Source organism: Ovis canadensis, chromosome 10, assembly GCF_042477335.2.
Source record: "Ovis canadensis isolate MfBH-ARS-UI-01 breed Bighorn chromosome 10, ARS-UI_OviCan_v2, whole genome shotgun sequence".
NCBI lineage: Eukaryota > Metazoa > Chordata > Mammalia > Artiodactyla > Bovidae > Ovis > Ovis canadensis.
Genome location: NC_091254.1, coordinates 83,660,586 through 83,676,398, shown reverse-complemented (window position 1 = coordinate 83,676,398; position 15,813 = coordinate 83,660,586). Strand labels below are relative to the sequence as shown.

The 15,813-nt window shown below is 39.8% G+C and overlaps 1 protein-coding gene and 1 pseudogene across 2 annotated transcripts in view; both read left to right on the top strand.

Annotated features, from left to right (window-relative positions):
- DCT (dopachrome tautomerase) overlaps window positions 1-9,229 on the top strand; it is a 41,756-nt gene extending 32,527 nt beyond the window's left edge. Inside the window, exons 7-8 of one of the 2 annotated variants that reach the window (XM_069602140.1) lie at window positions 2,550-2,751; window positions 6,845-9,229. In XM_069602140.1, the coding sequence (XP_069458241.1) occupies window positions 2,550-2,751; window positions 6,845-7,017 (375 nt within the window). In that variant the 3' untranslated portion in view covers window positions 7,018-9,229. Of the gene's footprint in view, window positions 1-2,549; window positions 2,752-6,823 lie in introns of both variants that reach the window. The other variant, XM_069602139.1, reaches the window with a different exon arrangement.
- A 1,536-nt stretch (window positions 9,230-10,765) lies between these two features.
- LOC138446798 (protein kish-A-like) lies at window positions 10,766-15,364 on the top strand (annotated as a pseudogene).
- Window positions 15,365-15,813: the final 449 nt, after the last annotated feature.

Genomic DNA, 15,813 nt, shown 5'->3' with positions numbered 1-15,813 from the left:
TACTTTCTATGAACTTTAAAAATCCATTCAGGAAAAAAATCCTTTCAATAAATCACTTGATTCTTTTCACTATCGTGAATGTAGACACGTGAGACAATTTAGGTAGAAAGCTCTCGCTGTTGCCTGAATGAGTTAACTAGCTACAAGGAACCTCGGGTAAAATCTGAAACTATTATCTACTAAATAAGCAGCAGTAGTAAAAACCAGAAAGTGAAATTGTTAATTGCTCAGTCGTGTCTGACTCTGTGCGAGCCCATGGACTGTAGCCTGTGAGGCTCCTCTGTCCACTCTCTAGGCAAAAATACTGGAGTGGGTTGCCTATGCCCTTCTCCAGGGGATCTTCCAAACTGAAGGATTGAACCTGGGACTCCTGTATTGCAGGTAGATTGTTTACCATCTGAACTCCCTGGGAAGCCCTGAGCTTTAGAGGTTAGGAATTAAAGTAGTTAGGAAGTGCAAAAAACTAAGAATTCAGACTAAGGGCAATCAGGGAAGATGCCTTAGTACAGGGACTTTTAAGTTTATCTTGAAACAAGACTCTGAAGCCAGAAAAGAGAAAGAATGCTATTTCAGACAGAGGGAAACAGCGTCCGCTAGAAAGGGGACTGTCTGGATGAGTTGTTGTTGTTCAGTTGCTATGTCATGTCCTCCTCCTTGTGACCCCATGGACTGCAGCACGCCAGGCTTCCCTCTCCTTCGCTCTCTCCTGGAGTTTGCTCAGACTTGTGTCCATTGAGTCGATGATGCCATCCAACCATCTCTCCCTCTGTCACCCTCTTCTCTTCCTGCCCTCAATCTTTTCCAGCTTCAGGGTCTTTTCCAGTGAGTCGGCTCTTCACACCAGGTGGCTGAAGGATTGGAGCTTCAGCTTCAGTATCAGTCGTTTCAGTGAATATTCAGGGTTGGTTTCCTTAAAATTGATTGGTTTGATCTCTTGTTGTCCAAGAGACTCTCAAAAGACTTCTCCAGCACCACCGTTTGAAAGCATTAGTTCTCCAATGATCAGACTTCTTTATGGCAAGAATACTGGAGTGGTTTGCCATGCCCTGCTCCAGGGGATCTTCCTGACCCAGGGACTGAACCCGGGTCTCCTGTGTTGCAGATGGATTTGCTGCCATCTGACTCACTAGGGAAGCCTTTGGATGAGTTGTACAAAATATAAAAGTACTTTGCATGGCACTGTCATCAGCCAACAGAAACTTATTATACATCGGCTCTGTCCAAGTTATAGACTAAGCCTGAAACTCCAAAGGTGAAAAGACCTTCTCTCTGACTTTTAGGAGTTAGGAGTCTCATTATGCAAAATTGATAAACAAATAAGTGATAGTATAACTTCACCAGTGCTATATTGGTGGATGGATAAATGAATTCATTTAACCTGTATTTATTGAAGTAAGTATCTCCTTTCCCCCATGTGACAAGCCCTGGGGTGACAGACCCTGTAGACAGAGAGGGAAGGAAAATCAGAGTCCCTGGGCTCCCTGAACTACTGGGAATGAAAGAGGCCCTCTAACGGCCTGGTCATGTTTGTGTCCTATTGCAAAATCAGCACTATAAATGTGAAATTTTGCTGTTAATATTTTAAATCACGTAATAATTGCTGTCTTTGAAAAGGACTTTGACAGCTTTCTTGAGAAAATAAAATAGCACTATGCACACTACAATGTTTCTAGACTTTCTTTTGCCGACCTAACACTAAGAATTCAAATGAGAGGCTTATACAGTGAGCACATAGACAGGTGGGAGAAATTTGAAGACCCGTTTTGGATGTTTTCTTTCTTTCTTTCTTTTTTTTTAAATTATCCATTTGTATTATACCATTGTATACTATTGGTAAACACAATGTCTCTTTTCTTCCTAGTTAAAGGTAAAGCATCTGAATATTGGCTGTAGCATATATCTCATCATACTTGCCTTTTTTCCCTGAATGTAATAATTAAATTTGTTGAAGGCCTTAAATATTCTTAAACCAGTGCTACATCTGCAACATGAACCTTACTTTGTTCACTTAACAAAGGGGTTTATGGAGTGATATGCCATACAGCCTTGAAAGTGAAAAGCAAAGTGTTAGTCCTGAGTCATGTCCGACTCTGCCCCCATGGACTGTAGTTTGCCAGGCTCCTCTGTCCATGGAATTTCCAGGCAAGAATACTGGAGTGGGTTGTCATTCCCTTCTCCAGGAAATCTTGCCAGTGGGTATGTCACCAAGAAGTTCCTGATGTCAAGAAAAACCAACTTCATTTCATTTTAGAGAAAGTTCCAATTAGATTGGTCTGATTAGAATAGACCCATCAATGTTGGCCGGGCTTCCCCAGTGACTCAGTAGTAAAAAATAGGTCTGCTATGGCAGGAGACACTGGTTCTATTCCTGGGTCAGGAAGATCCCCTGGAGAAGGAAATGGCGACCTACTCCAGTATTCTTGCCTGGGAAATCCCACGGACAGAGGAGCCTGTCAGCCTACAGTCCATGGGGTTACAGAGAGTCAGACACGACTTAGTGACTGAACACACATCCATCAGTGTTAACGCTGCGTTCAACTGTCTTGCAGGTCCTTCATTCCTTCACCGATGCCATTTTTGATGAGTGGATGAAAAGATTCAATCCCCCTGTGGATGCCTGGCCTCAGGAGCTGGCACCCATTGGTCACAATCGGATGTATAACATGGTTCCTTTCTTCCCTCCAGTGACTAATGAGGAACTCTTTTTAACTGCAGACCAACTTGGCTACAGTTATGCTATTGATCTGCCAGGTAACTAATGCAACTTTTAAACGTGTGATTCATTGATCTTCTAAAGAGGCTTTCTTTTCTTTTTTCCTTTCTTTTTCTTCTAAATCAAGACCTTAAACTGAAGTGCTCAGATCTAGTTAAGTTTACTGGCAATTTTTTACAGTATGTATAGTTACAAAATGAGCCTTTAAACTACCAATTAAACATCAGAAAAGGGACTGTTGGATAACTCTTGTTTTAGAAAATTGAAAGTTGTTAAGAGAACTTATTTCAGGGCAAGTATCTACAACTGCACCTGATCTGACAATTGAAAACCAGCCATGGTTTGAAATGCCTAACCAATAAAATCAAAATGCACTAGCCACAGATGGATGGGGACTAGCAGGATCTCTTAGAGATCTTTACTTAAAGGCAAGGCTGGGTTTAAGGTGAAGCAAATGCAGCACTTGCCTCAGGCACAAAGTTCAAAGGGAAGCCAAAAATTCAGTAATTGAGCTAAGTAATAATATAATGCAATATTATAAAAAAACCCAAATTAATGCCTCCCCCCCCCCCCCCGCCCCGCCAAAATCCATGTTGAATACAGTATCAAAATTTTAAAGCCAGGCTGTTGTTTGTTTTATACCTCTGTGTTTGTAAGTAGGCCATTTATTTTTTTCCCCTGTTAACCCACACCAGCCCTGCCTGGTGGGTTTGTAAAGATGACAGTGACCTGCCAGTAGATTGGGCTGTGTGGGACTTCATGGGTGCACTTTTTTAAATGAATTTTTTGAAATCCTGTTTTTATTCTTAAAAAATTTTTTTTTTTTACTTCTTTATTTTTGACTGTGCTGGATCTTTGTTGCTTTGTGAAAGCTTTCTCTAGTTGCAGTGAGTGATGGCCACTCTTGGACGTGGTGTTCAGGCTTCTCACTGCAGGCTTCTCTTGCTGTGGAGCACAGTCTCTCGGCACGTGAGCTTCAGTAGTTGGTAGCACTCTGGCTCAGGAGACATGGCATGTTGCGTCCAGAGTACGGACTCAGTAATCATGGTACACGGGCGTAGTTGCTCAGGCATGTGGAATCTTCCCGGACCATGTATCAAACCCATGTCCCCTGCATTAGCAGGTGGATTTCTAATCACTGTACCACCAGGGAAGTCCTGAAGTCATGTTTTTAAGTTGTAGATTTTTTAATTAGCTTTTCCACTTGGTTCAAAATACAGAAAGATATTTTGATAAATGTAAGGGCATACTTTTTTTTTTTTTAATTTGCCCAGGCCCCAGTATAGCTCCATGTGCCATTTAAAGAACCTTCGGACAGGTTGATAAAGGAAAGGTAAAACAGTTTTTTAAAAAAATCTCTTAATTTGTTAAGAAGCTGAAAAAACACACAGCCTATGTGCTGGTGGCATTTTCCCATTAATGGCTATTCTGTCTTCTCTAAATCTCAGCCTGCAAAGTAATCAAGACCATTTCTGAGGTCACATCTCTCTCTCTCTCCCCCACCTTGTCTTACTCCCTCCCCGCCCTCTTCTCTCTCAACTTTAAAAACCTTTCAGACCCTGGACTCTGTCCCCTGTTTTTCCTTCCATTTCTACACCTACTGCAGCTTATTTTCTTTACTGATTTGAAGTTGCTCTTCTTTGGGCAGCTGAGGTGAGAATGTCTCTTTGAAACTTTTCTCATTTCTCTGGGATTGAACATAATAATAATCAGAAAGTTTGGCATGTGCTTCTGACCATGTTTCCACGGCCTCTGACATCAGTCAATTAACAGATATAACCCGAGAGTCTAAATATGCCCAGAATCCATTAACTCATTAGAAGATACAAATCACATTCTTTTATTGGTTTGACAAAAATTTACATCCTTTCTGAGGAGACATAACGATAACCTATGATTAAAGAAGGGAGAGAGGGATTTGGGAAAGGAGCTAGGTCCTGAACTGGGTTAAAGAGATGGAGGGACTTCCCTGGGTGTCCAGTGGTTGAGTGCACGCTTCCAATGCAGGGGACTCAGGTTCAATCTCTGGATGGGGAGCTAAGATCCCACATGTTGTGCCATGTGGTCAAAAAAAGAAAAAAAGTTTTTTTAAAAAGAGATGGTAGGTTTTAGGTAGGTTGGGGGAAAGAAAGGGGCATTTTAGTTTGAAGACAGGCAGGGAACAGGACTGTGAAAGGCACAGGTAGTCCGGATAGAGGACCGTAAGAAGAAAGCCTGGTGTAGTGAAAGGCTTGAGTAATTAACTGTGAATTAAGGTTGGATCTGAGAGAAGGCCTGGTTATCAGGGACTGTAAAAGTTGGGCAGAAACCACAATAAGATCCCACTTTATACCCATTAGGATGGCTGCTACCAAGAAAGCAGAAAATAACAAGTGCTGATGGGAATGTGGAGAAAATGGAATCCTCATGCATTGCTGGTGGGAATGTTAGCATAGGCTCTGTGAAAAACAATATGGTAGCTCCTCAAAAAATTAAACACAGAATTACCATGCGATCTAACAATTCTGCTTCTGGGCATAGACCCCAAAGAATTATAAGCAAGTACTCCTACAGATATTTGTACACCTCTCTTCATAGCAGCATTATTCATAACAGGCAAAAGGTGGAAGCAATAGGAGGGAGATATAGGAGGGAGGGGACATATGTGTGCCTATGGCTTACTTATACTGATGTGTGGCAGAAATCAACACACGATTGCAAAGCAGTTATCCTCCAATTAAAAATAAATTATTTTTTTAAAAGGTGGGGGCAACCCAAGTATCCACTGACAGATAAGCAAAATGACAACAGATAAAATATGGTCCATACATACAATGGAATATTATTCAGCCTTAAAAAGGAAGGAAGTCCTGACACATGCTGTAAACATGGGTGAATCTTGAAGACATGCTAAGTTAAATAAACCAGTCTCAAAAGGATAAAACCTATATGATTCCACTACTTGGGGCACCTATAGTAGCCAGATTCATAGAGACGGAAAGAGTGGTTGCTTGTTGCTAGAGAGTGGGAATGGATGGAGGACTAGAGAATTATTATTTCAATTTTGCAGGGAAAAAGTTCTGTGGATGAATTAGTGGTGATGAATGTACAACAATGTGAATGTATTTAATGTCACAGAACTTAAAAATGGTTAAGGTGATAAAATATATGTCATATATGTTTTCCCACAATTAAAAAAACTAAGTAATTTTAAAAAAAATCTAGGCAGAAGAGTTTGGACAATAACAAAAGGCAATCATTTTTGGCTCCTGAACAAAGAAATGGCAGAATAAAAACCTGTGTTTTAGGAAGATGAGGATGGCAATTGTTGCAGGAAAAGACAAATTAAAATCCTTTTGGAGAAACCCCATCAGGATGAGTCAGGGTCCTCTGTGGGACTGGAGAGAAAGGACTAGAACGACAGTCTTACATTTAGAGAAGTGTAGAGTACGGAACAAGAACCCACTTCAGAAAAACTGATTTTAAGAACTGACCAAGGATAATTTTTAAGGAAATGACAAATAGGCATAAATACAAATGAAATGAAGAAAAGAAAAAAAGAATGAAATCCATTAATTTTTTGGAAAAGTGCTTGTAAAATATATTTGAATAGAGGATTGCATTTATCATGTAATGATCCTGATTTTATTCACAACTATTTAAAGGGGTCCAAATTTCTTCTACTCTTGCTCTTGAATGACCCCTGTTATAATCTCCAGTCTCATCTGTCTTACTCACTGATCACTCCATAAAGATGTAGAGACAACAGCAGAATTTCTAGACCTGGCTGTTATATATTTTGTTCTCCAGATACCATTTGAACATGCACTTTTACAAATGAGTTTCTAACTCACAAAAGTAGTTATATACTTCCTTGGAGGGTTTATTCTGTAAAAGTATTTATTGTAAGGAATTTTAAAAATACAATAAGCTATATTCAAACAATGGAATGTCATTTTCCACTTCCACAAAAAAAGTTATGGATATGATAAATAGTTCATAAGGAAGGAGAAAAAATTTTATTCCAGTCAGTGTAGTTTTGCTTTATCAACAAAAGCACACATGAAAGACAAATTGGTTTATTCTTCCCTTTTCTAAGAGTATTCAGCCGATGAAAACCCCAATTGTAAGACTCTTCTGCTTTAATTTCAGTTGAAGAAACTCCAGATTGGACCACAGTGCTCTCAGTGGTTACGGGGATGCTCATGGTTTTGGTTGTCCTTTTTGCATTGCTGCTTTTCCTTCAATATAGACGACTTCGAAAAGGGTATACACCCTTAACGGAGACACAGCTAAGCAACAAAAGATACACTGAAGAAGCCTAGATGCTCACGCCTTGCTCTAGAGAAGAGGCTGACCAAGCCGTGGTCCTGACCGACAATCTGCAGATGAACCCTCACTGTTCTTCCATTCGTTGAAGAGCCTTGGCATAGCCCCTCCTGTTATGCAGATGATCCCAAGTACGAAAGATGCTTCACTCTGGTTTCTGGTTTGCTTGTTTACTTAACAAACAAGCTAAAGTGCTTGAGGGTATCTCTACCATCAAGCAAGGTAGAGCTGATGACAACTGGTGGCATCTGATAATAATTCCCCATACTGATTGATTAAGCCTCCTCATGTTCTGACCCCTCAAAATCAGTAGAGTGGACTCACTGAAATATGCAGGTCAGTGTAATTTGAGAACTGGACCCGATCATGGTTGCATCTTTCTTTTCTCGTGTGTCTTCTCTGTAAAGGAGGGCAGGAGGGTGGCAGGTGCTACATGAGTCTCCAAGGTCTCCTTTAGGCGTAAACATCTGTGCTTTTAGGTGGATTCTTGATCATCTTCCCGAGGCTTCTTTTTTTTTTTTTTCTTTCCAGTCTTTAAAATGGCCTTGAAGATGAAAATAGGCCTTATTTTCCATATGGGTAGAAGAATGAATGAATGAATGAATGATCAGTTTGTTTCTCTTTTATAAATTAGATGTTACAGAGTTTATAAAGGGTCTGTAGTTCTTAACAGCAGAGCTCTCACAAGAATCAGTAGCTGAATAAACATTGATCCTATAGTGGTAAGTGAACAGATGAGGATTAAATTAGTTTAAATTAATCTAGTTGATTAATATACTGTTTTGAACTTATTAACGAGTATAGCATCACTCTTTCTGGGAAAGTCTGACTGGAGAATGCTGGTGAGCCTCTAAGCCTGAACAGGAGACAATTTGATTAGCATTCCATTGCCCTGAAGTCTCATTTGGCTGAAAGTGAAAGTCCCTCAGTCGTGTCTGACTTTATGTGACCCTATGGGGTCGCACAGAGTCCGACACGACTGAAGCGACTTACCAGCAGCAGCAGCATGGACTATATAGTCCATGGAATCCTCCAGGCCAGAATACTGGAGAGGGGAGCCTTTCCTTTCTCCAGGGGATCTTCCCAACGTAGGGATCAAACCCAGGTCTCCCGCACTGCAGGCAGATTCTTTACCAGCTAAGCCACGACCCCGAACCAGTTCCTTTGCTGGGTAACCTCAGATGAAAAATTGTTCAAGCATTTGACTTATTTTAAAGAGTTGACTTTAAATTTATTAATGTTGCTCTGTACTAATGGTTACTTACAAATGCTAATTGGTTAAGTCTTAGCATTTAAAAGCGAACCATCCATACAAAATGTAACAATTCAGAATTAAATGGTTATGATCCACTAAGTAATCATAAGATTATGAGAGATAAGAATGAGGCAATCTTTACGAAGATGTTTAGACTCACCAAGATGATCCCCACCTCTGAGATGTTAATGGCTTTTGAGATTTTTAAGGCAATTTCATCTGTTTATATCTGGTACCCATGCAGTAGGAGTGAAGCCATAGGAGTGGCCCTTGTCCACTCATTTCAGCTCCTCTCTACTGGAATGAATGTGTGTGAATGGGGTTAAGAGGTCTCTGTAGCCTTCTCCACATGGGAGCGCTAGAGGGGCAAGACCCTGTGTTATCCCCTGGAATACGACTTCAGAAGCGAGAGAAAAGGACAAAGCTCAATCTTAACTGAATGAATTTGAGTGGGTCTCATAAAGCATATCTGAGAGTAAGCTCAGCAGGTGAGAATTAAAACAGCCCAGGCTCCTGAACGGGGTGAAACCTTGCCTGGACCTCTGACCAGTGCCGCATGCATAGATCTCAATGGCTCCCTTTAACAGAGTTCACGGAAAACTCATCAATAAGTTATCAACATGGTCCACTCCGGAAAGTTTATGCTCTGACCTCAGAGTTGTTGGAGGACTAAGTTTTACATCCAGTTTGTAAACCAAAAAAGAAATATGTTAAGATGAAGATATAAATGTGCATGGTAGGTACGTTCCTGAAAAGTTGTGTATAAATCAATTATACATTAAAAGCACCAGGGGAAATTACTTTTTATGGATGAACTATTATGAATAATTCTATAAAGCACATAACCACCTCTAGCTTATCTTTCCAGTATATCAGAATTTTCATATATCGTATTCTCTTAAGATTTGTTTAAAAGCAAGATCTATCTGCAGTAGAAATAAAGACTAACCACTTATACTTAGCTCCTTTTAAGTACAGTGTGTGCAACTTTTCATAAATATTATGTTTTATGATGCTTTCCTAAGAGAAATAATTTCCTAATTTTGTAGTTCATATTACAAGAGTAAAATTTTCTAGCATTTTCTAACATTACAATAAATCAATGATGACTGCCTTTCAGCAAATCTAAAGGTAGAATAAACCTGTAGAATAAAAAGTTGCTATTTACTTGTAGTGAATACTATGCAAATGAACTTAGAAAATATCATTAAGCATTTTATGGCAATACATCTCAATGATGGGGGGAAAAATTCACCCTTGAAGAAAACGAATAGATTGGTTTATATGCTTCTCTCTGCATGATTTTAAAAGAAATGCTTTTTTGAAGCTCACATCCAAAAGTGAAATCCAATAACATCTTTCCCTTGTAAATTAAATTCTCTTCTAATTCTAAAATTCATTGACATAAATTTGTGATTTGCTTAGGATTTAACATTATTAATTCTAATAATCCTAGTGAAAAATTCTAATCTCACATGAAGAAGAAGTAGAAAGCTATTAAAAAGGAAAATAAAAATAAATGTTTTGCAGATTATTGTTTGTTGGTGGCTATTGTTTTTTAATTTGTGAACATCAACTCACATGTTTTTGGCACTCAATATATATGTAATATTTTATGTATATACATAAAATATATGAGTAACTACTTCACTTTGGAAAAGAAGTCCTTAAACTTGGAGGGTATTATGCTAAGTGAAATAAATCAGGCAGAGAAAGACGAATACTGTATGATTTCACTTACATGTGGAGATATATATATTCATTTATAGTGAAAGTAACAAAAAAGAAACAGACTCACAGATAATCAGGAACAAACTAGTTACCAGTGGGAGAGGGAAGGAGGGCGGGGTAGTATAGAGGTGGGGATTAAGAGGTACAAACTGTCAGGCATAAAATAAGCTACCAGGCTATATTGTACAGCACAAGGAATATAGCCAGTATTTTATAATATCTATAAATGAGTATAATAATCCAGTATAATTCTGAATCACTATATTGTACACTTGTAACTTATATGATATTATACATCAGTTATACTTCAGTTTTTAGAAACAAAGAAGTCTTTAAATAAACTGATGTTTCTACTTTCTATTGAGTTTCTATTGAGCTCCTACTTCCTAGCTCTCTATTTTACAAGCAGGAAAATGAGCTACTACCCTTTTCCCCAGGTAAAGAGTTACCTCTGATGTCCCTATAGTCTAAAGAATGATATTGGATAGGGAGGTGAGTAGGGAGGCCACTTGCAGTCATTGCCCAGGGAGGCAGGCTCCTTCTAGAGAGGCTATTAGCTCAGTCAACTTGTTGCCGCTGCTGCTGCTGCTAAGTCACTTCAGTTGTGTCCGACTCTTCGTGACCTCATGCACTGCAGCCCACCAGACTCCTCCATCTATGGGATTTTCCAGGCAAGAGTACTGGAGTTGGGTGCCATTGCCTTCTCCACAGTCAACTTGTTGGAGATGCCCCAAAGAAGGAAATGAGGTCACGGTGACATGGTGTTCACTTCTACTAGAAGACCTGAAGCTTCTAGAGGTCAGCTTGTACAGCTCTCCATACAGCTCCAATGCTATTATATCAAAGCACTTTAAGTACTTAGGAAATGTGTGTGTGCATCTGTGCTACATCGCTTCAGTCGTGTCCTACTCTTTGCGACCCCACTGACTGCAACCTGCTAGGCTCCTCTGTCCATAGACTTCGCCAGGAAAGTATTCTGGAGTGGGTTGCCATGCCCTCCTCCAAGGGGATCTTCCCAACCCAGGGATTGAACCCAGGTCTCCTGAATTGCAGGCGAATTCTTTACTGAGCCACCAGGGAAGCTCATGCTCACCTTGAGCACTCTGTAAATATTCTTTGAATGAATAAACTAGTCTCAAAGTAAAACTTTTCATTTAGGGCCCCTGGCCTGTGTTTGAACATGTACTGGATAAAACATAAGATAATAGGGTCATGTATCCCTGTTGTGAAATGAATAGCAGCCTATCTTTCAGATTGTGAGTTGTACATCTGCCAGATAGAATTTCACCCCATACAACCTAGTACAGGGGGACACTTCTCAGCTACGTTTTCTTCTTGGGTGTGCTTTTTCTCCACCATTTGTAGTTGTTGTTTAGTCGCATAGTTGTGTCCAATTCTTTTGCGACCCCATGGACTGTAGCCCACCAGGCTCCTCTGTCCATGGAATTCTCTAGGCAAGAATACTGGAGTGGGTAGCCATTTCGTTCCCAAGGGATCTTCCTGACCCAGGTTTCAAACTTGGGTCTCCTGCATTGCAGGAAGATTCTTCACCATCTGAGCCTCCAGGGAAGCCCTCCCCACTACTGGTAGGCCTTAATTCTACCATTTATACAGACAAGGGTGGAAAGTGTAGACCTCACCATATCATTATTCCATCATCTGATTTCTTAAAAGCCTTGTTTCTGCAGAAGGAGTTAATGGGCAAAATACTTAGCCAGGCAAAATCAGTGCCTTTCTTACATAGGTAGATCCATTGGTGAAGTTAAAGAACCTCTCAAAGATGACATGATGCTTTACTTATAATGGCAGTTTAAGATGAAAATAACTCCTGTGAATTTAATTATGCTTTGGCAGGTAGTTTAATGAAATCTTGAGAAAAAAAAACAACAAGAGAATTGTGAGCAGTAGAATAAAATCTTTGAAAACTAAAAAAAACAAACAAAAATACAAGCTTCCCATTCAAGGACTGAATACTTGGTATATTATCACTAACACTATTTGTATTAGGCAGAAACTGTTAACTATTTGGCAACTTCCCGGGTGGCGCTAGTGGTAAAGAATCCACCTGTCGGTGCAGGAGACACAGAAGACACAGGTTTGACCCCTAGGTCAAGAAGATCCTCTGGAGTAGGAAATGGCACCACACTCCAATATTCTTGCTTGGAAAATTCCAAGGAGCCTAGTGGGTTACAGCCCATGGGGTGGCAAAGAGTCAGACAAGACTGGGTTAGCACGTGCGTGTGTTGGCACGCACACACACACACACACACACATATTAACCTACTTGCGTTATTAGCCACATTAATGCAAGCCATAGTTCTTGGATGTCATATGACTAAATTTGATCATTTCTTCTTCAAGCCATTCTCTGCTCCTTTGGTGATTCATAACAAAGCTTAAATTATTAGTGTCTCCCAGATATAACTGTTCTCTGTGTTTTAAATAATGCCACACACAGAGGATTAAGCTTGTCCTTCTTTATTAAAATACTAGAGATTTCACTGCCATGGTAGACATTCTGATTGCTCATTCACTTTGTATGTTATTGAATGTTCCTGAATTTGTAATGAGCACAGCAACCAGCCTGATTAATGAGTGGAATTAGGCTCACAATAAAGCAAAACCTGCCCTCTTGTGTTTTAATAGAAAACTGCACAATTTTGGTAAAGTTTTCCTCTACTGTGGTTAATTGCCTGGGGTCAGAGGAAAACACAAATGCTGGAAGATTTGCCATGAATTCAGAAATCAGAACAGTTAAAGTATGATATTTAGAAGAAAATGACTTCCTGGGCAGGCAAGGTGATCATATAATTAAAAATCTTAGACTTTCCTTTCTAATATGCTTTGAAATGTTAAATGTTCCCCAGCAAGTCATAAAAATCTAGGGGAATATTTCAGGCCACTGGGCAAAACTCTTTTATATGCTTGTCAAATACACAGAGGATATAATTTAGTTAAACAGATTTATATCATCAAACTGCAGTTGGAGATTGGGGAGATTTCCTTTTCAATTAAAAACTTATTGATGAGGGGATAGGAGGGAGGTTCAAGAGAGAGGGCATATATATATATATTAGCAGAAACTAACACAACACTGTAATTATACTTCAACTTTTAAAAATAATTTATTGAGAAGCTGATAAATTCCAGAAAAGCTTTTTTTTTTTGGCAAAATATTGGATCAGTGAATTGTAACCAGATATAAATATCTGAATTTGGGTTTGGGTGTGAGCAGTGCCCAAGACTGGATTATTGGTATGATGGAGCCAAAAGGAAATGTTTACCTGGGTGCCTGCAGTGGCTTCTCTTACACTGCGTGTGTGCATGCTAAGTTGCTTCAGTAATGTCTGACTCCTTGTGACCCCACGGACTACAGTCTGCCAGGCTCCTCTGTCCATGGGATTTTCCAGGCATGAATACTGGAGTGGGTTGCCATGCCCTCCTCCAGGGAACTGTCCCGACTCAGGGATCAAACCTGCAACTCCTAGGTTTCTTGCACTGGCAGGCAGTTCTTTACCACTGGGACCACCTGGGAAGTCCTCTCTTATATTAGGTAACTGAAAAGAGACTCATATAGAAAAGAAAACATGGTCTCTATCAAGTTGTGTGAAGCTTTTTCTTCTAGAGTGTGTACCCAGGGCAAGATTAGAGTAGGGGAAATGGGCAGGGCATTTGTTTACTTATTCTGAGAAAGTCTATTTTATTTTAATTTTTTGGCCATGGCATGCAGCATGTAGGATCTTAGTTCCCTGACCAGGGATCAAACCTGTGCACCTTGCAGAGGAAGCGTGGAGTCTTAACCATTGGACTGCCATGGAAGTCCCCGTATTCTGAGAAGGTTTTTTTAAGTGAAAAAATTCAAATTTTCCAGCTGGCTCTATCTATTATGTATTCTCCTTCTTTGCTAGTTCTCTCTGAATGGAGTTTCAGACCCAGTGACAGGGGCTGTTTTTAGAGACAGTAGGGAAAAGGAAAAAAAAAAAAGCCCACACACCTCAAAGCAAAAATGGGATCAGATTCAAGACACTTAGATTGCCACAGTCTTCCCCAGAGGAAAATCATTCATTTATTCCCTACTATTAAATATATTTTATGTGGCACACTTTTCCTAAAACTTAATTTCCAATGCAGCAAATTTATTATTAACATTTCTACTTAAAGTCTCATTTCCAATATTTTTATTTGCTTCTTTGTCTTGACTGTTGCCATTAATCAGCTTCAATTCAGTTCAGTCGCTCACTTGTGTCCAACTCTTTGCAACCCCATGGACTGTATCACGCCAGTCCTCCCTGTCCATCACCAACTCCTAGAGCCTACTCAAACTCATGTCCATTGAGTCAGTGATGCCATCCAACCATTTCATCCTCTGTTGTCCCCTTTTCCTTCTGCCTTCAATCTTTCCCAGCATCAGGGTCTTTTCTAATGAATCAGTTCTTTGCATCAGGTGGCCAAAGTATTGGAGTTTCAGCTTCAGCATCAGTCCTTCCAATGAATGTTCAGGACTGATTTCCTTTAGGATGGACTGGTTTGATCTCCTTGCAGTCGAAGGGACTCTTAAGAGTCTTCTCCAACACCACAGTTCAGAAGCATCAGTTCTTTGGCGCTCAGATTTCTTTATAGTCCAACTCTCACATCCATACATGACTACTGGAAAAACCATAGCCTTGACTAGATGGACCTTTGTTGGCAAAGTAATGTCTCTGCTTTTTAATACGCTGTCTAGGTTGGTCATAGCTTTTCTTTCAAGGAGCAAGCGTCTTTTAATTTCATGGCTGCAGTCAGCATCTGCAGTGACTTTGGAGCCCCCCAAAATAAAGCCAGTCACTGTTTCCACTGTTTCCTCATCTAATTGCCATGAATTGATGGGACCAGATGCTATGATCTTCGTTTTCTGAATGTTGAGCTTTAAGCTAACTTTTTCACTCTCCTCTTTCACTTTCATCAAGAGGCTCTTTAGTTCTTCTTCACTTGCTGCCATCGGGGTGATATCATCTGTATGTCTGAGGTTATTGATACTTCTCCTGGCAATCTAGATTCCAGCTTGTGCTTATTCCTTCTTAAAATATTTGTCTTTCAAAAATCTCGCAGTTCAGTGCTGGGCCCAGAATGGTGATGTGGCTGGGGCTTCGCCGGCCTCACAGTGTCTGCCATTTTCAATTTTCAGTCTGTTGACTGTAATCTTGCTGCTTATATGTACCTGTGTTTATGTCCAATCCTTGGCATCCAGCCTCCTGGACAGAAATAAAGCTGGGTTGTTGGGTATATTTTGGAAGTGTGCCAGAACTGGTGAACGGAAGAGTCCTTATGTTGCACTGTGCCGTATTGTGATGGCCTTCAGCATCCTTTTCATACAGTAGCTTGGAAAAAGGCCAGAATTCAGTTGCCATCACATTTAAATATGACAAAAAAGGACTTATCTGCAGAAAATAATGGAAAGAATGGTTAACCCTTTTATTTCTGAACATTGAATGAGCTATACTTTCGGCTGCTGTTCTCTATTTTTGTTATTGGACCAATGTTCTATATAATCAGGATGCAACATTTAATACTCAGAGTTTAAATAAGTCTGTAGCAATCATTTCTGTCACATATTACATTCTGCATATGTCATTCTGTTGTGCCAGATTCCAGTTTTACTAGTGAGGTATCTTTAAGGCACATAGTAGAAAACAAAATTGAATTATTCAAGTTCCTTTCACTGTGATTTGGAAATGGTAAATCTTTATCGAATGGAAAAAAGAAAAAGTCTTGCAGTTTACACCAAGGAGAAATGCTCAGTTAAACCCCAGGTGTTGATGCTTTTGTC